We start from the raw sequence: 25,096 nt of genomic DNA, 5'->3' as shown, positions 1-25,096 counted from the left end.
GATTTGTATACTATTATGGAGGGGAGATGCCTTGCCGAGACTACCAGCCGACAAGGCAGTTCTGCTCCATCTGCAGAATCACCGGACACCGACCAGACGTCTGCCCCAACCCAACGGTTCGTGCGTGCAACGTTTGCAACAACATTAATCCACACGCCGGACACACTTGTGTTCCGAAGTGCGCCCTGTGCGGAGGGGCCCATCTCACGGCCGCAACAGGGTGCAACAATAAGCTCAAGCGCATTCCACCCAGATGGAAACCTGCCTCCACCACCACACCCAAAACCCAACGACAGCCCCGCCCGGTCACTCAGTCGACCAAGGCGGCTGACCTTCGCCCGCGATGGTTCAGCTCCGAGCGGGAAGACTCCGACTTCGACTACTCGGAGTCTCCGAGCATCCACGGATCCCGGTCCGGTTCCAACCAGAGGTCCAGGTCCCGCTCCTGATCTCGCCCCCGATCTCACTTTCGGTCGCCCAGACGGCGATCCCGGTCGACGCCCAAACAAGGACAGCAGGCAGCACCAGCGACCACGGCACTCAAAGGCAAGGCGCCCCAGCAACACCACCGAAAGACCAAGGAGGCCTCGCTCAAGAGGGCTACCACCAAAGAACACGAGGTAAGCTGGGCAGCAGTGGCCTCCCCTTCGTATAAAAAACCACAGACGCCACCATCTGTAAACTTGGAACAGGAACTCGCGGCCATGCGCCCACAGATACAAACACTCACACAAGAAAACAGACAACTCAAACAACAAGTGTTACAGCTCACACAAATACCACAAGAGATGGCTCCACACAAGGACATCCTTGACCTACAAACCCATGTCGACGCCATCCGCACCCAGATGCAAGCCTTCATGGACGCTACACGCACCCAATTGGAACAAATCACACAGACTGCAATACAACGCACAGATGCAGCAATAAAACACATGGAAGCCACTGTAGACAGCAAGCTTAAGAACCAGCTTCACTCCATAAAACTACGTAAGACGCTACGACAGAACCTTTACAAGGCCACACCTGTAGCAGCACCGAACCAAATTGTAACATCACCGACCACAACATCCAACAATGCCTAGACCATACAGGCAAGTCAAAGAAAACTTAGAAATTTGGCAATGGAACTGCCGTGGGTACCGGAGGAAGAAAGGGCTGCTGACACAATTTATCGCTCATTCCTCGAAGCCACCTGGGGTCATAGCCCTACAAGAGCCCGGTACCCGACCAACACTACATGGCTACGAAGAATACCACACAAGTCAAGACGACAAGTGGAAGGTAGCCACACTAGTAGACAGAAACATCACAACCATACAACACAAACCCATAGACGACGTGGACATACTACATGTACTTCTCGAAATAATATACAAAGGCAACCAGAAACAGAGCGCCTTTGTTCTCAACATTTATTGCCCCCCCCAGCCAAAGGCGGGCGAACATAGGTAAACTCTTTGGGGACACTCTCCGCCTCGCTAAAGACAGTCCCCTGGTAATCATAGGCGACTTCAACGCTTAGAACACGCTGTGGGGATACCAGAGGCAGGATTGGAAAGGTCTCCAGCTACAAACACTAATTGAACAGTGTCACCTCACACTCATCACAGACCCGACCATACCGACGAGGGAAGGGAACAGCGTAACACGCGATACCACTCCCGACCTCGCCTTCATCACTCAAACCACGCGAGCCGAATGGCTAAACAAACTCGAAAACCTAGGCAGCGATCACTACATATTAAACATAACACTACAGACTGGACGCCTACGCAGGCAGATCGGCACAGCTAAAATCACTGATTGGCGAAAAATCAGGGAAGCCCAAGAACAAGACGCCGACATAATCACGAACCTGGAAGACTGGTGCGACAACCTCCGTCGACATAAACAACGCCACACAAAGAAAATCGCCAGAACGGAAGAGACCCCAGAGGTGGATCCCCACTTACTACACCTGTGGTATGCCAAACGGGGCCTTACCCGCCGCTGGAAAAAAACAGAAATATAACAGGAAACTGAAGACGCGCATAGCACAAATAACAGCGGAAGCAGAAGAATATGCCATGCAACTCGCCTCCGCGAACTGGTATAGATTCTGTGACTCCTTCGGTGGCACGCTGGACACGGCCAAGACGTGGCACATCCTCAAAGCCATCCTGGACCCCACCAAAACCAAAGGAGAAGGACACAGGGCTCTGGAACGGTTACTGCACACCTACCCAGGTAGCCAACAAGACCTCATCGATGCCATCAAGACCAAGTGCTATGGAGATCCCACTCCCACACAAGCATGTAGAACACCCTACACCGGACAACCCAACCCGCTAATGGACGAACCTATTACCGAAAACGAAATGAGAGCGGTCATCGCAGCCACCACCCGTAACACAGCGGCGGGCACGGACCAGATCACGAATTCGATGATCAGAAACCTGAGCGACAAGTCTATCTCCGCGCTCACGGCCTTTGTCAACCAACACTGGGAACAAGGTATGGTGCCGGCGATGTGGAAACACGCACGAATAATCATGATCCCCAAACCGGGCAAGAAATTGGCAATTGAAAACCTTAGGCCCATATCGCTCACGTCCTGCCTCGGCAAGGTGTACGAAAAAGTTATAAACGCAAGACTACAGAAACACTTGGAAGATAACAAACACCTGCCGGACACCATGTTCGGTTTCCGCGCAGGCCTGTCCACACAAGATGTGCTACTCCAAATCAAGGAAGAAGTCCTCAGTAACGTTTCCCGCAGCGGCGAACACGTCCTCCTAGCAATCGACATCAAAGGGGCTTTCGACAACGTCAGCCACCAAGGAATCCTAGAAGGGCTGGCCAACACCAACTGCGGCGAGCGAACGTACAAGTATGTTCAGAGCTTCCTGAGCCACCGCACGGCGAAGCTGAAGATGGGAGAGATCCAGACTCCAGTGTACCACCCTCCCAACAAGGGCACACCACAAGGTGCTGTCATCTCTCCCACGCTGTTCAACGTCGCCATGATCGGTCTCGCAAACAAACTGCAGGACGTAGCAGGTCTTCGGCACGCAATCTACGCAGATGATATAACACTTTGGACCAGAACAGGGTCCCTCGCTGAAAAAGAAGAACGGCTGCAAACTGCAGCAAATATCGTCCAGGAATACGTCAGCCAACGGGGACTACAATGCTCCCCCGAGAAATCTGAGCTCCTACGAGTCTGGCGAGGCCGGGGTAACCACACAGTCCCCACAGACCCAACAAGAAGACTCGAGGTACGCCTCAACGGGGGCCTCATACCAGAGAAGCCATTGCTGAGGGTGCTGGGCATGTGGCTGCAATCCAACCAGCGGGCCACACACACCCTTGCACTCCTCAAAACCAGTGTCAAGGCGATATCACGCATGATCTCCCGCGTAACATCCAAAAACAGAGGCATGAAGGAAAGCGACACCCTGCGACTGGTCAGTAGCCTGGTGGTGAGCAGAATCACATACAGCCTGCCTTACTACCACCTCACACAGTCCGAGACAAAGCAGGCCGACACACTTTTAAGGATGGCTTTGAAGACCGCTCTCCGCCTGCCGATGAGTACATAGACTGAAAAATTATTGGCGCTAGGGTTGCACAACACCCTCAGCGAACTGGCAGAAGCCCATTACGTCTCGCAACAGCAGAGGCTTGCGCGGAATCGCACGGGCCGGCAGGTCCTACAAACCTTGGGGTTCCCAGAAATAACAACACGAACCCAAGAAACCTGTTACATACCTCGTCACGTTCAGGACAGGTTTCACGTTGCCCCGATACCGCGCTACATGGACGCTAACCTACACTCCGGCAGGAGGAGAACAAGGGCCCAGTACATGGAGAAAGTGTTCAGATTCAATACCACGGACCGTTTTACGGACGCTGCCATGTATGGCACGAACAACAAGGGCGCAGTTGCGGTGGCATGCGACTACCGAGGCCACGTTACCTCCGCTGCATCGACCCGCCCCTGCACGATTACGGAAGCCGAGGAGCTGGCCATCGCGTTAGCCATCCGCGAGGGCCTACAAGCAAACCAACCACTGACGATCCTCACGGATTCCCAGAAGGCCTGCCGCAACTTCCTACAGGGAAGAATTGGAAGACCTGCTGCACAAGTCCTAGCCGGAATACTCAAGGAGGACCCTGAGGACTTCACCATCCAAACCATCATCTGGATACCGGGCCACACAGGCATCACGGGCAACCTGCAGGCCGACAGAGCAGCTCGAGGATTTGTACTCGAGCTGCTCAACACGCCGGCTGCAGAAGACCTGGACCCTGTCGACCTCCAGTATTCAGCAATCGTCAACTACCACAGAGGGCGTCGTCTGCTATATCCACCACCCCATCGAAATCTAAACACAGAGGATGCCGCTGCCTGGCGTAGGCTCCAGACAGGCACTTGCACGAACTTACACATATTACATAGGATACACCCCACAGCCTACAGGGACGAATGCCCATGGTGTGGGGCCGCACCAACCCTATACCACATTACGTGGGACTGCGCACTACACAACATAGAACACCCAGACACGAACACCACGAGGGAGCAATGGGAGGCACTGCTGTCCAGCTCGGCCCTCGACGACCAGCGCAAGCTGATAAAGAGAGCTCAGAAGATGGCAAAAGCCAGCGGAGCCCTGGACTAAGGGCCCCGACCATTAGCTGTTTTTTTATTATTATTTTAATAAAGTTTATCTATCTATCTATCGAATCCATTCGTCGACATCGTGGCCAACAGCGCCGGAACAGGTCCCATGATTATGGGGTGAAGTCAGGACGATGGCTGGTATGGCGGCCACCGCTAACGCAGTTTCGCCGCTGGAAGAGATGCCTGGAATGGCGACTGATGCGGAGCTCCGTCTTGCGTCAGACCCCTAGCACCTCCACCAAGATGTTACATGGAGGCAGACACTACGGTGAAACGTATTTAAAATATATTTACAAGGAGAGCAAGCACTGAATCCTATGGTCGAGTGCGCGCCAGATCAAAAGCGTCTTCTTCATCCACGCTCCTGTAGAGGAATCTTACCGTAGAAATGCGCAAAAAAAACAAGTTTTCACTGACATTTTGTCAATGTCCACCAATTTGATATTGCACAATATGATATTGCACAGGGATTCCCAGTTAAAATAAATTTGTTTGCTGACGATTGCGTTTTATATAAAGAAATCTGTATTCCCGCTGACCAATTGCTGTTAAATACCTCGCTGTCTACAGTGCAATCATGGTGCAGCACATGGCAAATGAAAATTAATCCGAAAAAAAACTGTAGCGATGACCGTAACACCGAAACGACACCCTTTAAACAATCAGTATTCGATCGATGGGCAAATTTTAGACCGCGTGACAAGCTATAAATATTTGGGTGTAGTTATCACCTCGGATTTAAAGTGGAATGGGCACGTGCCATACATAAAAAAGAAAGCCATGCGGAAGCTTGGTTACTTGAGGCGTTGCTTAAGAAATTCACCCCATGAAATAAAGCTACTAGCTTACAAAACTTTCGTCCACCCGATTCTTGAGTATGGGTCCGTCGTCTGGGATCCACATAGCGATATTAACATAAAAAAGGTGGAAAAAATTCAGAGAAAGGCGATAAGATTTGTATTCAATTCCTTCAGCCGGTGTACATCACCAAGTGCTATGCTCGAAACAGCAGAACTATTTACCCTGCAAAAACGACAATATAAAGAACGATTAAAGTACATGTATCTGCTCTATCATGGAAAATTGGGCATCGACAAGGACACGTACACCGAGCCCCTTGCTCGTCGATCAACTTGGTCTAGCCGCGCTAAGCAGCTTGAAGATTGCTACTGCAAAACAGAAGCCTTTAGAAATTCACATTCTCCCCGAACCATTAGGGAATGGAAATTACTTCCAGCTGCGGTGGTTGCCTGCGACACCATTGAATCATTTTTAAAGCTGCCTAAAAGAAATGTATAAATGACCGGGGCGCATCCCTGCCCTCCTTTCCTTTTTTTCTTTTCTTTTCGGCCTGTCCTTCGACATAATTGAACGCACGTGCTTTCTGATGCTTCTGCCACTGCTACACATTTTTACACACTACTACATTATGTTTGCCCGATAGGATGTATCTTCTGAAATCGTTTGCCACGCGTGGTATACATTTATTCTTCTAGTTTAGTTATTCTGTTTCTTAAGTGTTCGTCAATTTGGCGCTAAGAGCAGTTCACATTTTCTTCTTCTGGAATAATTTCACATTGCTAGCGCTAAATGCTGCGTTTTCGCAAATGACACGCTGCTTATATTTTCAAGTTCAGTGCTATTTCATTTTGCTCACGCTTCACACCTTGTACTCAATGTATTGTTCGTCATGTATGCAACCGTTCCTGCTTAAGGTCTCTAGCCAGAGGCTGACAGTAATCTTGAAATAAATAAATTTAAACGTTCTGGATCATAAGTAGGTAAACTTACCTATGGGTCGACTAGCTCAAGTACACTCAGACTCCTGTAGACCCGTTAGTCTGAGTCGGAGTGAACCCTATGCAAAAATGTATTTTGTGAATTGGCCATTTGAGTTCTTTTATACTTTGCAGGGCTATGCTTTACGCTCATTTTCTTTCTTATAGGATACTACGAAGCATTGCGCATAATGGCTGTATAAGCTAGCTTTCCGTTCTGGCAGAAATAGTGTACTGCAAAGGCTGCATTCTACTCGGACACTGCGTGCGTATCGCGCTAACGTGTTCTCGTTTTCCCTAAATTGGGCATGTTCCATTTAGAATTCTCCCTTCTCAGCTGGCGAAAATTCTACGCAGTTCGTGGAATGTGAAGTGAGTTCAGACAAAAATTGTGGTATAGACTAATTACTCACGAAGTTTCGAATTCGCCTGTACATGAACGAGAAAATCAACCAGACAGAAAAAAATATATTCTAGGTGGGCCTCTCCATTCAAAGACTACACCCAATAGGTCTACAGGCTTTGAAAAGCGCTTGAAAATGTGTGGAAAACAGATTTCGTAATTATCGCTAAGCCTCTAACAGTTCCGTAATTTTTTTAATTATCAAAATGCTACTACAGGTCTTCCGTGAGAGAAGTCACCTGACGACACCTCTTGGCCTTAAGATATCATTGTTAGACGGCATCTTAAGATGTTCTTTATTCCTGTAATCTACACAATACTGGGGAGGCTACCTTATCGGTGAAAAAATTAGAGGAATGTGTTTGAATGGAACCTTGGGCTTACCTTTATCGGTGGACCGAATATTTCCAATGTGCTTTTGCATTGCATAAAAAGAAGCTTCGATGAAATATTTTAAAGGTAAGCTTGCTGGTGAATTTCCGGCACTTGTCTTTTCACTAGCATTTGTTGAAATACCGCAGAAGCATAGAGGATTGCTACAAACTGAGGAAAATAGAGAGAACAGTTTGCCAGAGCTGCTGCAAGCCCATTGGCTAGCAGCAGTTGCATTCGTTCGACGGAGGCACGGGGGGTAAGAGGGGGGTGGCGACCACCTGAACGCAAAGCGGCAGAGACGCACTCGTGACATCCGGGAAAGCAGGTGCGTTTCAGTCTGGCTGTCACGCAGGCATGTAATGTGGATTTGAATGAAAACAGGCGCAATATAGAAAAACACAGACAATGGCTTACTGTACGAAGCTTAGTGCACAGTGAGCAAGTGACTAGGAGTGGGTTTTATAGAGTACGTTTCATTTTTTAAGGCGAACGCTTTAAGTGCCTGGCTGCAATGGATCATGCTCAAAGAAAGCTGCGTCGAGTGTTGCGAAAAACCAGTGATCCAAAAAATATAATAATTAGGAATGGCTCATTTCCCCTTAAGAAAGCAAAGGTGCAATGGCTTAATATGAATAATGAAACGAAAAAAAATGAACGAGAGAACAAGGTAAAAAAGAACAAAGAAACAATGAAAGAGAAACAAAAAGAAAGACGGAAAGAAAGAAACAACGAAGGAACATTTAGGTAGTGTATTAGGTGATCGCATGTGTAGTTGTGGAGGTGAACCTACAGCGCCATACGTTTACGTCCCACTGCGGCTAGTTTGGCCTTGCAAGTCTGACTCCTCCGAGCTTAAGAAATTACCACGTGTGCAGCAGGCTTCCGCCTTCACGTGTAACAGGAGTGTTACATGGTGCCAAACTCCTGAAGATTCTACAAAGCCGAACAATTTGTCGCGGAACACCGGAACTACCAACAGAGGCGATGGGAGGATGTGCAACTCTGCTTTTTTAGTAATTACTCAAGGGAAAAAATTATTCGATAAATCATTGTGCCCACTGAATCTACGTATTTCATTGTAAAGAACTCCAAGTCAGGGAAAACATAGTATCTGCCAGAAAGATTTAAAAAAAACGTTCTCTCCTATCGCAGTATGTGCTTGATGCCTCCTGCGTGGAACGCTTACGTTGAGGACATAATCGCCATTCCTATGAAGATGACTATCGCCTTATCAACTCTTCCACAACTGACAATTGAGCTAATAAAAAGCTGGCGCTGAAGCGGTGATATTTGATGTCAAGTATGAACTGGTTGGTAAAGAACCTACATGAGGTAGCCTACATGGACTACACATAGAAGTTTCGCCTTATAGAGACCTGACCTCTGTTTGGAAATAAGCGAAGGAGAAAGGAACACTATAATACCTATACCGATTAATAATGGAGGTGCCTAATGACCATCTACCTTCCCAGTCCATATTTTTCAAAAGAAAGAAAGAAAAGCTTTCTACACGAGCTAACCTGAAGCTTGACAATGATGCTTAGAGGGCGCTGGTTCCTCACGCTTACTGTGGTGTCAAGTAAGAACACTGTTTGTAATGCTACGTTGCGTGTTTTTCTCAAATTAATTGTTTTCTTCTTTCGTTTTATTTTGTGACCATTCATGATGCAGGGAGTTATGGTTGCCACCACTATAATCACAGCGGGCCTCAGTAAACCGGCGTTGATCGGTGTTGCTGTGGCATCCCCACTCATTTCTCGCTCATTTCATCAAGTATCTCCACTTCATATGTTTGTTGTATGGTTTTACTTTACAGCTCTTCAACGCTATTGTGCAAGCGTCCAAGTAGTTGGTATGGCACGTCTGAACAAAGAGAAAAAATTCAATAATTTCTCCGTAGCTTTTTGCTTGCGTGCACATTTGCGAATGCGCTAGCATATTTATGCAACATTATGTTCCCTGTCGTCATAAATAATAACATGCTTTTTTTGTAATACCAAAGCATACGAAAATGGCATGTAACTCATAGAGAGATTTGCTTTGTTCTGGCAGATTGCCTGAAGCGGCTGAAAGCCCTCTCCACAGCAAATCGTTATGCGTCCAAGCAGCTAATTAACATGTTAATAAACCCTGTTTTTCTTTAGTGCGCTCATTCAAACTGCGGAATTTAAGAGAAGTTGTGGTGTCATCTGTACTTCGCAGAAATTGTGATCTCCTTCGTGCCATTCAGATGAATTTTCGTGCCATTCGTTATTCTGTCTAACTACAAGCGCTATATCAGATAACTCCGAAATGGAAAACAGCAAATTTAAATGAATATTCTGAAAGTAATGGCGAAAAGTGGTGCTAGTCTCAGGATTACTGCGAAGCTGATGTGCGTGTGTTCTTTTTTTCTGTTTTTAAAGAGGGGGGCAGCTGTTGGTAGGCGTATGTTATTACACATTATTATCATGTCCTGCTTACTGAGACTAGATAGAATGGTTTTCCCTTCGGAAATTTCTTAATATTTCTGTTTCGCCATTTGCTTCAGTTAAATTCACGTAAATGTGAATTTAAATGGGGCACCAATCCTTGTTCAATATTACTTTCCCCATGTGTTTACTATAAAAGCAGATCTCCACCTCCTACTATCGCCTGAGTTGGCCGTTTCGTTGTCCACAGATAAATTCTCCGATTTCGTAGAATCTGCGCAAAAACATTTATTCCAAAAGGCTCGCTTTTAGCCGTTTGCGCATGGCGTGAGAAGCTTGGTATAATACGATATTTTTTTTTTGCTTTTTATACACATTGACACCATATGCCTGCGTGACGCTGAGACCGAAACGCATCTGCTTCCCCGGATACCCCATATGCGTCATCCTATAGATGTTCTCGATGGGGAGAGCAAGAACTTCCTCTCTGGACGGTGGCGCTGCAGTTCAAGGACACTAGTGGCAGCGTCTGCATTACTATTGCGGGGGGTGTTCCCCTGCAATCAACATCGTCCAGAGGGCACCCTGGTCGGGTCCAGCGCACTGTCGCTGAATAGGTCTATGCGTTCTGTCAGTTGTACCCTTCTCTTCCTTTCCTTGCTTCCTTTACAATAGTGCTATTGCTGCTTGGCGATGGGCCTTTCCCTTACAAAAATGACTTTAGACTGTCTATAGAAAGTCTATAAACTTCTTATAGACGACCTTTCCTTTCTATAGATTTAAACTTTTGTTGACACAAAGTCTGTAGACTGTCTATAGACGAAAGTCGATAAAGTTTCAATTTCTTTTTGTCTATAACCAGTAGTTAGACGTTCTATAGAAAAAAGTCGATAAGGTGTTTGCTTTTTTTGCCTACTTCCCCTCTATGGACTACCTATAGACGAAAGTCGATACAGCTTCTATCTATTTTTGTCCATACTTTGTCTATAGACATTCTATAGACGAAAGTCGATAAGGTTTCTATTTCTTTTGTCTACTCGCAGTCTATAGACAGTTTATAGAAAAAAGTCGATAAGGAGTTTGTTTCTTTACTGTATCCTTCCCCTCTATGGACTACCTATAGACGAAAGTGGATACGGTCTCTATCTATTTTTGTCCATACTTTGTCTACAGACTTTCTAAAAACGAAAGTCAATAAGGTTTTTATTTCTTTTTGTCTACGCGCAGTCTATAGACGGTCTATAGAAAAAATTCCGTAAAGTGTTTGTTTCTTTTTTGTCTGCTTCCCCTCTATATGGACTACCTATAGACGAAAGCCGATACAGTCTCTATTTATTTTTGTCCATACTCTGTCTAGACTCTATATTAGACAGTTAATAATAGTCGGCTAAGGTTTCTATTTCTTTTTCTCTCCTGGTGTATTGAATGTCTATATAAGAAAGTCGATAATATGTAATGCCGAGTTCCCATACTCCCCGCCCTCTGCGAAGGCGATGATATGGCACTGGTTCATGCGCAACCGGCACCGCGTGCAACCCCGGCGCGGCGGGCAAACCGTGCAGCTAGACTGCTAGTCGTCGTTCGGTGCAGCTGCACCGAACGAGGATCGCGGCGGAACAGGCAACGTCCGAGTCACAAAGGTCTTCCAGGCACCCGAAGGAGCTAAACCTGGCTGCTTCCCGGACGTACACTTCGCGAAGACCAGGTGGTGAAGATCAGATGGTGAAGAGGTGGTGAATTCACCACCCGGTCTGCCTCCGAGTTGTCGTGCACTTGCAGGAACAAAAAGGTCCTAAACCATTCCCGGAGGCACACCTAGCTGACCCTGTCTTCCTCCTCGACCTCAATCGTTCTGACGAGTGCACGCAGCAGGTCGCGGGAAGTTGCAGCCGCCCGCGCGCGCGACATTCTACCGCACAGAGACAATTAACACGGCACCGCACCATGCACGCAGTTAACAGGAGGGGAAGATCGCAGATGATGATCGTCGCTATAGAACGCTGCCGGTTCCACTACCGTTAGCGACTGACCTCGCAAGCGCCTATGAAATCCTCGTTGTAGCCGTCGTTGAACTCCTCTTCTTCAGAATAGTCGTCATCTTCACTTGATGCACTTGTCAAAAATCCCACTTGTTTCAGCATACATTGCAAAAACTGCTGTGTATAGATATGATACAATTCGTTATGGTAATAATGGGAACAATGCTAGAGAGAAAGCTTTTGAGGCTCCGTGTCACACCAGGAGTGTATTATGATTTATTTATTTATTTATACATACTGCAGCGCAATTTGCGCTATAGCAGGAGTGGGTTAAGAAAATGTACAAAAAATGCATTGGAGTATACAGCGGTAAACACAAGTGAACACTTTTAAAGAGCACAGATGAAAGGAAAATACACAAAAATACAAGTGAACACTTACAAAAGAGCACTGGTGAAAGAATACACAAGAAGTTATATAAATGCTGCGAGGCATACGCATGCCTGATTATGCCCATACTGTCACAAAGTGCGTGTACTCCTCGGCGTCACCCCACCGCCGCCAACAGTCCTCGCCGCGGCGTGCCCGGCGCGGGGAGCGCTCTCCATAGATCCCGCCGGCACCCAGACCGATTCCTCACGTCACAGTGGGCGCGCGGCGAGAGAGAGGGAGAGGAGAACGAGCGTGGAGCGACCTGCGACAAGCGGACAGAGTTGTTGGACCGGCGAGGCAAGCGGCACGTGAATTGGACGTCAGGCAGGCGTGAGGACGGCGACCTGAGTTCCCGTAGCCGGAGCCTCCGTAGACGCGACCCCTAGTCCGTCTCGATCTTCGGCAGCGACGTGCGGTGACGGCGGACCCAGCAGCCCGGCGCCTCCCCAGCTCGGACGTCCTACCCGACACTCCGCAGATAAGCCCAGGCCACGTGTTCAGCAGCTCTCAGAACTTTCCGCCGGACTGTATTTTTGTAATCGTGTTTAATCTTTCTTTTATTTACTCATCGCGTGTTTATTCTTATATATGTCCTATTAGTTTAGTCTTTGCCGCATTTATTGTAACTTCTATTTTTCATTTGTGTCGCGTATGTTTTGTTTATTCGCGAGTCTTAGGGACTCCCACGTGGTGGGCTTAGTGTCGCGCGAGTGGCGTCAGGGCGTCCGTTGTGTGACCCGCACGCCTTCCGCGAGCTAGGACCCACTACTTGTAGTTGTATGCTCTTTTTCTTTCATTATGTCTCGCGCATGATTTTAATTTATTAAACTGAATGTGTGTGTTGTACGTCGCCCTCCGTCTCATGCCTCTGGTTCACGGTCGATCAGGCGTGGACCTTATCGCCGGTCAGCAGTCGAACCCTCACTAAACGCACGCGGGGTGGGTTTGTTGTCGCCCCATCCCCTCCGGTCCGGAGAGTGCGAATTCCCTCACCACCAATCCTTGACACATACCCATGCCTGATTATGCATCTGGGATGGCGGTTGCAAAAATTTGGGATGAGCATGAGCGAATGGATCCAGGTAATGAATTCCAGTCTTCGATTGAGCGGGGAAAGAAGCTGAATTTGAATATGTTAGTACGTGCGTAGTAGGGTATTAAGTTTAGGTTATGATGTCCTTTCATTGATGATCCCGGCGCGAAGTTAATGTAATTATCATTTGAGAGCCTAACTAAAGAATTGACAATGGAGTGCAAGAATTTTAATGATTCGACACGGCGACGAGAAGAGAGCGCGTTTAGGTTCAAGGAAGAAAGTGCTGAAGAGGGCGAAAAGTCTCGATCGTAACGATGACATATAAATCGCACAGCTTGTTTCTATATAGCCTCTAGTTTATTAATCTCTAACTGCTTATGCAGGCTCCAAACTACAGATGCATAATCAAGAACAGGGCGGATTAGAGATTTATACATTAGTAACTTTGTGTCTTTGGGAGATCGGGTTAGCGTTCGCCTCAAGTAACCTAATTTTTTTAGTGCTTTACTGCATATGTAGTCAATGTGTTTGGACCATGACATGTTATGCGTAAAAATGACACTAAGATACTTATACTCAGAAACCTTATCTACTGTACGGCCATTGGACGAGTAACTGAAAAGGGAGGGGGAAGATATGTTGCAGAAAGACATCAGAACGGTTTTATTGAAATTAATGTTCATTTGCCAAGTGTTACACCAATCGCAAAACCTAGAAAACGACTCTTGAAGGCGATAATGATCATTAGAAGATTTAATCCCTTCATATAGAATGCAGTCATCAGCATAGAGACGGATGTTAGAAGAGCAGTGAAGTGGCAAATCGTGTATGTATAATAAAAAAAGAAGCGGCCCAAGCACGGAGCCTTGGAGCACACCTGATGTCACATCAACAGTAGCGGAGTCAGTCAAACTGTAAGAGACGAACTGGCAGCGAAATGAGAGAAAGCTTAAAATCCAGTTAACCAAATGAGGATTATTCAGTACAGCATTAAGTTTAGCAATAAGTTTAGAACGTAAAACGGTGTCAAATGCCTTCGAGAAATCTATAAAAATTGCATCAACCTGGTTGCCTACGTCAAGGTTAAATGAAATGTCATGCGTGAACTCAACTAGCTGTGTTAACGTGCTAAAACCGCACCTAAACCCATGTTGCATGTTAGACAGTAAATTTGATTCCAGAAAGAGCGTGATGTGTTTATGAATGATGTGTTCCAACATTTTGCATGACTGTGACGTCAGTGAAATTGGTCAGTAATTCGACAAACACTGCTTATCTCCAGATTTATAAAGAGGGAGCACTTTGGCTAACTTCCATGAAGAAGGTACAGCCCATATGTTGCTGAGCGCCATATTATAGAGGACATCAATTAAAGCATGTGTAATGAACACTTTTGCAAATTACATGGGAAGAAAAAATATGCTGGAGATTGCACTGCAGCCATGTTGTGGCCTTACTTCTCTGGGACGCAAAACATTTTTCTATTTTTCTCAAAACCACATGTTCGAGGACAAAAGAAACATTTTTTTTGTAAGCACCAAACCTTAATTCAAAAAAATATTTTTCTGTGGTCCCTAGAATCCGCGTTCTTGGTATGACCATAGAAGCCAACAGAGCTAACTCTACGGCTATCTCCAAGATTCTTCGACAGACCGCTAATACATCCAGACCGCTGAAAGCAAGAAAACCTTCCCCATCCCTCACCGCAAGTTAAACAGAGCACAGGCAACCACCCTTCGCCTGTTACAGACCAATACATACCCTCCCCCTCTCACACGCTATCACACCATATACCCCGACATCTACCAGAGCCAGACGTACAAGGTCTGTAAAACTCAATCAGCAGCACTCCCCCACATGCTATGGGAGTGCAAACATCAATACCCAGACCTTAATCCCGTGACCTTCTCATTGAGATGGCATGCCGCACTGCACAGCTCCCATCTTGACGACCAACTCTGGGCGACCCAACAGGCCTACAAAGCGGCGAAGAGGCAAGACCTCGACGTCCCACCGTGGGAGGCCTAGGCCCAGCCAACTAAACTGCTGGCGCTCATTAAAGTTCACTCTCTCTCTCTCTCTGCGAGTCGTTCCCAAATATCTCTCACATCTACTGAGCCCAAAGGAAAATGTTTGTTTCAGAACTTTTGCATTTATTAATTAGTATAAAATAAAAGGACTAGTCATAACAAAAGCTTCTATCATGAAATTTTTTTTCTGAAGGGATTGTCATGGTCACGATTCTTGTTTTTGTTCAGAACAATGCCCGGTGTAGCCAAAATAAGCTGAACAAATTTCACCAGTGTACATTAAAAAGGTTTTTTTGAATATGGTACATTTCTTAACCAAAGCAAGAAAGCCTTGTAATTGACAATATGACAAACATTTCTATGTTTCTATGTAATTTTTAGCATTTTACTAGATAGTATAGTCATAAAGAACAGCATAGAAGATTTAGGCGCACATGCTTGAACTTCAGTGAAACTACAGGCAACCATATTTAACATTTTAGACGGCTGTTCATGTTAAAATGGGGACCCTTAATTAATTATGAGCAAGGGGGGATGCAAGATGCACCTTTTCACGGTATGGAGGATCATATTCAGTTTTTAACCCAACTCTATCATAAAGTTGACAAACCGCCCTGTTCTAAACCGCTATGTTGTAAAACCTTGTGCAAAAATAAATAAACCCACACATGAACAACAAGTGACACCAATAGTAACATCCAGCCAGCCGCAGTCAGTAGTAGCAAACCTTCCAGCTGTTGCTTCTGATGTAATATTTTGAAATATGATGGCATGCATAACTGTGCACACACCACCTAAAGGGGTAAATCTAATCGGTAGAGTTCCAAGAATTTCACTTACAAAGATGTGCAAAAATACAGAAAATCTGCCTCTGAAACATGCAGTTACTGTCATCATCATCATCAGCAGCCTGGTTACGCCCACTGCAGGGCAAAGACCTCTCCCATACTTCTCCAACAACCCCGGTCATGTACTAATTGTGGCCATGCCGTGCCTGCAAACTTCTTAATCTCATCCGCCCACCTAACTTTCTGCCGCTCCCTGCTACGCTTCCCTTCCCTTGGGGTCCAGTCCGTAACCCTTAATGACCATAGGTTATCTTCCCTCCTCATTACATGTCCTGCCCATGCCCATTTCTTTTGCTTGATTTCAACTAAGATGTCATTAACTCGCGTGTGTTCCCTCACCCAATCTGCTTGTTTCTTATCCCTTAACGTTACACCTATCATTCTTCTTTGTATAGCTCGTTGCGTCGTCCTCAATTTGAGTAGAACCCTTTTCGTAAGCCTCCAGGTTTCTGCCCCGTAGGTGAGTACTGGCAAGACACAGCTATTGTTTACTTTTCTCTTGAGGGATAATGGCAACCTGATGTTCATGATCTGAGAATGCCTGCCAAATGCACCCCAGCCCATTCTTATTCTTCTGATTATTTCCGTCTCATGATCCGGATCTGCCATCACTACCTGCCCTAAGTAAATGTATTCCCTTACGACTTCCAGTGCCTCGCTGCCTATTGTATATTGCTATTCTCTTCCGAGACTGTTAAGCATTACTTTAGTTTTCTGCAGATTAATTTTTAGACCCACTCTTCTGCTTTGCCTCTCCAGGTCAGTGAGCATGCATTGCAATTGGTCCCCTGAGTTACTAAGCAAGGCAATATCATCAGCGAATCGCAAGTTACTAAGGTATTCTCCATTAACTTTTATCCCCAATTCTTCCCAACCCAGGTCTCTGAATACCTCCTGTAAACGCGCTGTGAATAGCATTGGAGAGATCGTATCTCCCTGCCTGACGCCTTACTGTACACACATTAAAAAGCTAACTATGAGAAATGGTGACAATGGCAGGAACTCATTCCTTAAAATGAAAACATTAAAAATTCATTAGGATAAGAAAGCAATGAATGACAGATAAATTTACTAATAAATGAACCAAAACCAATCACTTAGTACTGCAGTATTTGAAGTAGGCATACTTCAGCAGTTAAAAAGACCAGAATGCAACACTGACAAAAATGTTCTATCATTTAAAAACAAGGCAATGCACTTCAACATTTTGTCTGGATTGACAGTGACAGTTTCATGTGTTCTGTCTACTGCAACAAACTTGTGTGGCAATAACTTCAGAACACTACCAGTCATTTGCATTTTCTCACAAGTGACTACAATGTTCTTCGTACATGCCTGAGTATGTTGGTGACAATGGCATGTAAGAGCCATGCCCACAATGCGGCAAAACATTTCATCACAAAAAATGAAAGAGTTGACACGGCGAGATTTGTCTGCTGACACAGCAGTGAACGTTAGACCCGAGTGTGACAGCTTTTTGAAATTTCCAGTACTCGTGCTAGACACTTTCTGCATGCCATGAACAACCACGCGTGACTTCAGAGTTAATGCACTTTTCCGTAGCTTGTAGCCTTTCAACAAGCCTGTGATAAAGTTAGCGACACCCTCTTTAGATGAGCCAGCAGAAAGAGATGACGTGCACAGCTTTGCCACAGCTTTTGTCAAGCAAAATTTTGTCGAAACCTGATTGTGTGCGTACCGTGTACCTTTCACAAGTTTAATCAACATACCATTCATTGCTTCGAATGGGAAAGCAGAGTAGCACCACAATGGTCCCCAATTTTTTACGGTGTCTGCCAGATGGATAAGGAGGTGCGTATTATATTTCATTTCTGTTATGCCATAGAGGTTCTGAAACTCTTTAAGAAAGTTAATCAACTTTTGGTGCACTTCGTGAAGCCTATCGAGAGGAATAGATTCAGCAAGCAGGAAATGCATAATGTCAACAAACTCTATCCAATTGGAGAAATATGGATTTGGCAACAGACCATCTAGAACAACAGGTGAATAGAATAGAAGCCAATAGAGCCATTCTGAAGCTTTCCAGTAGGCTCGCTCTTCAAGTGAGCGTGGTAGTCTTCCAATTTCATGCACAGGCTGGAGGGATATCAGCCGTTGGTTCAGCTCCTTAATGTGGATGTTCAAATTAAACTTCTCCTTTCTTTTGGAGCCTAGCCACAGGCAAGTCACAGAGCGCACAAACCCCAGGCAGACTGCATGCATGTAGTCTACTACAAAGTTAGTCGGAAAAACAAAGTGGTTGAGTGTAAAGAGTATATTGGCCCCTTTTATCCCTTGGTTTGGTGTTCCTTGCACATCAGCGTTTCTTGCATTCTTTCTGAAAATACAGCAGTCCTTTCCTTTGGCTGTCTTTGGTGAAGGGGGTACACTCTGCTGTGCCCAGAGCCTTTTGCAACCACAGTTCCTTCACTCTCACACCATGCGCAACCATAGGCACCATTAAACATTGTCATGTTCATGACAAGTGCCCTGGCAACTGTGTCCACTGTCACTGGTCCAGGAAACACCCTTGTGGTTCGTGAAACCTTGTGTTCATCTGTCCACGCAAAACCTGTGCTTGAAAGATGGTTCATTTCTTCCACAAAAGGCCTTAAAAAACAATTAATGTTTGGTTTTTCACGTCCAAACCAGATGGCACCAAGCAGCATATTATCCCATCGTTCATGCTCTGGCAACTCATTTACAGCTAGCTCTAAGGGCCACATTGAGTATCCTGAAGATTTGTACATAGGGAAGCCATCTGTGTTAATAGTCAGAGTAACATCATAAGGAGACAGTGGCAGCCTACTATAACAAAGGCTTTGCCGAATGCTTGAAACATCATAGCTAGTTGATTTGGTTGCTTCAGAGCCCAGTTGCACTTTGGAACACTTAGACTCCAAAATGTTGCGTAATTGCTCCTCGATACTCAGGGCAACAAAAAATGAAGACTTTTTTTGCAACTCCTCCACTGAGTATGTGGAGTCACATTCCAAGCACTTCAGCCCATTAGCAATGTCTTTGCCAATGTACACCTTGCAGTAGGGACAGTAAAAATGCTGCGATGGCGACAAGAGAAAGCTGCGAAATTGCTTTAAGAGAACAAAGCTTGTTGTTGCTGTGGCTGTGTCACAAGGCAGGTGCAGCTCAACAAGGTGAAGTAAGTCTTCAGTAGCTTCTTTTGAAAGCTTGTGACGAAGGCTGAATGCTGTAATCATCAGGAGGCTTTCCTTTAGACTCAGCTGAGATCCAGGGTACAATGGGGTGCTCTGGAAATACGCGCAAGGCAACATTATCGTTAATGAAAGACGAAAACAAACTGACGCTAACAAATGCTTGTCAAGACATGTCCATGCATAGTATAAAATTTTCTAAAGTTAATAGAAGTGTGCAGATATGCATCCCCAAAACATACGAATATATTGGCATGCTGAACACCAACATACATATAAGTTAGTTAGTGATAAGTATGTTGGTGTTCAACATATGATTTCCATACAACGCAGAACTTCTACTTGGTGGGATGTGCCTTAATTCAGCCCTAACCGTCCTCCATTCTGCAATTGTAGCACACTCCCTCAAGTAGGTTTGAAATTATTAGAACTTATTTCCTAGTTATATGCCTTGCTCTCTCATTTGTTTTGCAAACAGAATCAAGCTATACGTCTGTCCATGCAAGTAAACAGCTTAGTGAGACACTAGTGAGTTCACCTGCATTAGTAAAGTGCCTGCTACACAATAATAAAAATACCACTCTTACCCCGAGAAGATGCTCTGTAAGCCAGAAAAAGTGCAAGAAGTAAAGCACTGCCTTCAAGTTCTTGCACTAGCTCATCGTGAGTTTATAGATTTTGGCAGATTCTGCTAGGACCTAGTTATAGCTTATTTGGAAAAATGCAGCCAAACCAGCCAAACAATGCATGTGGCAAGTTTCGGGAACTTTTACGGAATCAGCAAGGCCCAATTAAATATGAAAAATACTTTGAAACCCGTCGTGTCACAGCGACATACTGCACTGAGGTGTTGGCGCGAAATTCTAAAGATTGATCTTTTACCATCGTTTATTTTTATAATCGACCTATTATAGGAAAAATCAATGAATGCATAGTTTCTAAAAGATATTTTATCACTCTCAAATGACTTCGAGTTTGTCTTTATAGTGTCCCTTAACAGACATAATTAGCTGTAGTCAAGTTTAAATAAAGATAAGGGCCAAACAATGAAAGCTTCCTTCCCTCAGTAAGGAAGCGTTCATTGTGGTGAGGCTGCCTTATGTCACTCAAAGATTCCTTACTGAGGGGCCCTCAGTGAAGGCTTCTTTGGTGTTTCCTCAGTGTAAGGTGGCTCCGAAGCTACCTTCAGGCGTCCTTGCGCCACTTCTGGCCCTGAACAAGCGCTTCACCTCACTCTTTGGCCATATGACGTTTGCTTGCGCACGTGTGCAACGGACATCTTGCCAGGCATGTTTGTTTCAGTTGCACATTCAGCATGAGTGGCATTGCTAGGCACTGCACGATGCCGGCAGGCCAGTGTTGGTGGAACACATCATGTTTTGCGCTAGAATGTGGTACTTTTTCACATTTAGTGAACAAAACTAGAAGAAAGCATCAACACATCTCTAAATTAGCACTTCAACTTAAAGATTGTGCAATGGTACAACTTCTCTTTATTGAATAATGGTGTTCACATAAACCTTTTAAGAGATGCTCTTGAACCCAGACGAGCGGAAAACGTTCCTTACTAAGCATGAGGTCGCGGGATTGAATCCCAGCCACGATGGCTGCATTTTGATAGGGGCAAAATACAAAAACACCCCTGTTCTTAGATTTAGGTGCACATTAAAGAACCCCAGGTGGTCAAAATGTATGGAGTCCCCCAATACAGCGTGGCTCATAACCAGATCGTGGTTTTGGCATGCAAAACTCCATAATTTTATTTTATTTTAACCATTCCTTACATATGAAGAAGGGTGAAGGGAGCTTTCACAGTAGGCTTGCTTCCTTCATCGGCCCTGCACTGTAAGTTGGCCTCACATAAGGTTTCTTGTCGTCGCCATATGTAAGGTTAGGCAGCAGTCGAAGGAAAGGAACATTTTATTGCTTAGGCCTAACGGTAAGGATAAAACATGAAAACACCAGTGCCGATATTCTACAACTTCGATCACTGGTTTTAATGTGTGCACTTTTTGGCAAGTACCCCGGCAAAACTAGTCCAGCATGCAAGAAGTGCAACGCCTTGTATTATCTGCACAAAAATATGTAATTTGCGAAGTTATGACGTTAATAGAAATTCTGGAGTTTTACGTGCCAGAACCACAATCTGATTACGAGGCACGCTGTAGTGGGGGACTCTGGATTAATTTTGACCTACGGTTCTTTAATGTGCACGTAAATCTAAGTACACTCGTGTTTTTGCAAATTCACCCCCATCAAGATGCTGCTGCCATAGCTTGGATTTGATCATGCGATCTCATGCTTAGCATTAGAACACCAAAACCACTAAGCAACCACAGTGCATAATTATAACATTTAGTCTTTATAACAGTGTAAATGTAGATGTTTGGCAGCTTATAAGCGATAAGGAACAATCGAAAAAAAAATTAATCGGGTGTCGTATAGTAGGGGTTGGCCAAATAAATTTGGGGATGGCCCAACTTGAACTTTGTGTGTGGGCCAATCTGAAATTTGTGGGTGAGCCAATTGAAATTTGTGGGGTTGGCCAACTTGAAATTTGGGAATTGTGGGGAGGGGGGTGACGTGAAATTTGGGGGCCTGCTTACGCATACTTAGATGACTCCAATGGATAATTTTTCCTTTTTTCCCTAAAAATAATAAGCAATTACAAATTCCATTGTTTGCAGCATACGTCCGTGCATACAGATACAGAACATGCACATATCTCTGTACCTGTCTCTCGTCGCATTCCGGTTCGTCAGCACCGCTGTCGTCCGTGTCGCTTGAGGAGGAAACGCCGCCGTCCCTGGATTCTTCGGATGAAAGGCATTCGTTACCATGGTCATCTCCATCACCACATTCTTCTGTGTCGCTGATGTCATCGCTTAGTGCCAAATCGACGGACGGGCCTTGCGCCGTCCGCGCTACGCCGGAGGTTTCGCCGCACGTTTCCAATACAGCTGACGTAGATGCTTCTGCTCCATCAGCAGAAGCGCTGGAACCTCGCTGTCCAACTGTAGCGCTGTCACCGGGCGGAAAGTCAGCCGAGCGAAGTCGCTGCTCAGTGCGCCCCGGCACCGTTGCATCAACCTCGTACAGATACTTTTTCCTTTTTTTTCCCTAAAAATAATAAGCAATTATAAATTCTATTGTTTGCAGCATACGTCCGTGCATATAGATACAGATACAGAACATGCACATATATTTGTACCTGTCTCTCGTCGCATTCCGGTGCGTCGGCACCGCTGTCGTGCGTGTCGCTTGAGGAGGAAACGCCGCCGTCACTGGATTCTTCGGATGAAAGGCATTCGTTACCATGGTCATCTCCATCACCACATTCTTCTGTGTCGCTGATGTCATCGCTTAGTGCCACATCGACGGACGAGGCTTGCGCCGTTCGCGCTACGCCGGAGGTTTCGCCGCACGTTTTCAATACAGCTGACGTAGATGCTTCTGCTCCATCAGCAGAAGCGCTGGAACCTCGCTGTCCAACTGTAGCGCTGTCACCGGGCGGAAAGTCAGCCGAGCGAAGTCGCTGCTCAGTGCGCCCCGGCACCGTTGCATCAACCTCGTACAGATACTTGCGGCGGCGTTTCGGCATGTTTTTTTCCGAGTCAGGCGCGCTCATGCGTATAGGACGTAGGATCGGCGAAGGAATTAATGTGCGGCCGCGACACTATATGTGTACGTACAATATACGCGAGCGCACTTTAACGGATAAGTTGGCAGGCTTTGACTCCTCGTCGTTGCACAGAATAATGGTAGCGCACAAGATTCGGTCATGGGGGTGAAGAGAGAGAGAGAGACGTACAAAAAGAAAGAAAAAAACGCTAGGAGTTGGCATGACGTCCCTCGGCCGCAAAACCGGTCTTTAACTCATCCGAGGTAGACGCGCCTTACAACCGTTGCGAGAGACCCCACGAACAAACTTCGACCCGCGCGCGTCGAAGTTTCTCCAAGGCCGCCTTGGACGGCGCCGTCCAAGGCGGCCGGAGCCCCCGATGCATCGCGCATCTGCACGGCAGCCTCGCGTCCCGGGAGTGCCTTTTCCCCAACGGTTCCGTGTTTTCCCGCCTCATACGACCTCAAATTTTGGTAGAAGAATGGCATAGAGTGGTGATTCGCGTCGGCACGCGGATCACCTGCGACCAAGTCTACCCCCGCATAATTTTAGCTTTGAACACATGTGTGCGGCTTTACATATGTTGTAGTGTAGGTGCTATAACTAAGCAAGTTTCGCCGCATGCATCCTCATTCATCAACCTACGACTCTGCGTTTGGTTGAGACCATTGCTCTTGGATCATCTCTATTCTATTCTTTATGAACGGCGCACGAAAGAGTTATATGCGCTTAAACGCTCCATCTCAAGAGAAAGCACAAATCAATTTGGTAATTCCACAAAGGTCTGTCGCTATGCCCATGAACAGAGATCTTGCGGTCCCTGCGTAGGAACGCGCGGCGTGTGTTTTCACTTAAAAATGCTCTCTGTCGTTTCTTTCCGAACCATCCTGAAACCAATTCTGAGCCGTAGGCCAGGACTTTTATTCAGGCCGACCTCTCAGCTTTTCTATCAGAATAAATCTGTATCCATTTCGCGATATATAATTAATATATGCCACAGCGGCTGTACGTACCGGTTATTCGGTCACATTTCTCATTGTGCAATTCCGCAAACTAAGCAAATTAGTGCAATATGTATTTCCGGACTGCGTGGGTTCATGTCGAAAGCACTTAATCGCTTGGGAAAGTTTCAAGAGAGTCTGAGGTGACTGTTTCATAATAAATTTTTATAGTAATCATAATTCACATTCTCCGGGTCGAATCCCATCGTGTTCACGAGCGCCGGTATACCATGCACGATGGCATCCCGAAAAGATACACCGACATCGTAAGCCACTAGACTGGGTAGGAGGAACTACCCATCCCCGTATCCCCAGCTGACAAGAGAAGAGGCGGTGATAATGTGGGAACTACAGACCCGCACATTCCCGCACGGCACCCTGCTGCTATGTATCCTACGGCCTACACTTACAATTAAGTGCGCCTTCTGCTCTACCCTCTACCTCATGGTAACAAAATGTGGGCACAACTCTTCGATATCACGCATCTCCGGAAAAACCGTCGAGCCCTTGGGAGACCCAGCTGACAAGCCCGAGCCCTGAAGACCAGTATCGTCTGGTGAGCAGGGTCAAGCTATCGGGTCAGGCCCATGGTGTCCTGCACTAGGAACGCCAGTCACCTCGTACGGTTCCACGGTCAGGTCATTTATATAAATAAAGTTTATTCCTCCTCCTCCTCCTCGATCCTGATTTACTGACATGCTCAGATTTGGTCCCTTCTCGTGCATGATGACGAGGGCAAATATGTTTGCCTCAAATGTCCACTAATTTAATGGAAACAGGCTAGCAAAATTTTAAAACTGTACCACGAGAAAATAATGCGAACTTTGACCAATATCAGTTATGCAATATTTTCCGATTTCACATTCCCCTCCCCCGCTTCCCATATCATAGCGGTGGTGCTCCGCGATAATATAGTTGCACTGTTACTGACCTGTGTATACACAAGTCATGTCACTAAATATTTTTACAGTGGCAGCCGTAATACTTAATTATCCCTATATATAGCAGTTAACGAAAATGTGGATACGGCAAAATCCGCCACCCTCTCGTCCTTGTATGTCTTTGGCACAATATCTTTTCTCAAGCATTATACGAGTCAACTCATGCAACAAGTTTTATAGCTAGTGCTTTCAAGACAATTTGTTCTCGCAAGAACTAAGGTTGATTTTATTGGCCACAGTAGTAGTTCAGACCGCAAAGCATAATTTTTATTAAAACTTAAAGTGTCACTGGACATTGCCTGAGCAAACTTATTACTACACATTCTTTTTAACGGCAAAAAAGGCAGAGTATGCATACTGATATGGACGTAGATCCGTGTGATAACAAAGGGACGCGC

General features: G+C 45.8%; 1 protein-coding gene and 1 long non-coding RNA gene across 5 annotated transcripts in view; both read right to left on the bottom strand.

Moving 5' to 3' along the window:
- The window catches only part of LOC139055367 (uncharacterized), a 34,057-nt gene extending 26,585 nt beyond the window's left edge, over positions 1 to 7,472 (bottom strand). For 2 of the 4 annotated variants that reach the window (XR_011511710.1, XR_011511709.1), the window contains exons 1-2: positions 7,235 to 7,472; positions 6,461 to 6,527 (exon numbers count right to left, since the gene is read on the bottom strand). This is a non-coding gene — a long non-coding RNA (uncharacterized lncRNA). The remainder of the gene's footprint in view (positions 1 to 6,460; positions 6,528 to 7,234) is intronic. The other 2 variants (XR_011511708.1, XR_011511707.1) reach the window with 1 other exon arrangement.
- A 4,396-nt stretch (positions 7,473 to 11,868) lies between these two features.
- Positions 11,869 to 22,921, bottom strand: LOC135908972 (uncharacterized). The gene is made up of 3 exons (XM_070533546.1): positions 22,346 to 22,921; positions 21,868 to 22,254; positions 11,869 to 19,230 (listed from the first exon to the last, which is right to left on the bottom strand). Exons 1-3 carry the CDS (start codon positions 22,760 to 22,762, stop codon positions 18,250 to 18,252), a joined length of 1,785 nt encoding a protein of 594 aa, XP_070389647.1. The 5' UTR covers positions 22,763 to 22,921; the 3' UTR covers positions 11,869 to 18,249.
- Between the last annotated feature and the right edge of the window lie 2,175 nt (positions 22,922 to 25,096).

This window comes from Dermacentor albipictus, chromosome 2, assembly GCF_038994185.2.
Source record: "Dermacentor albipictus isolate Rhodes 1998 colony chromosome 2, USDA_Dalb.pri_finalv2, whole genome shotgun sequence".
Lineage (NCBI taxonomy): Eukaryota > Metazoa > Arthropoda > Arachnida > Ixodida > Ixodidae > Dermacentor > Dermacentor albipictus.
Note: the sequence above shows the minus strand (reverse complement) of the source record. Positions and strands in the feature narration are given on the sequence as shown.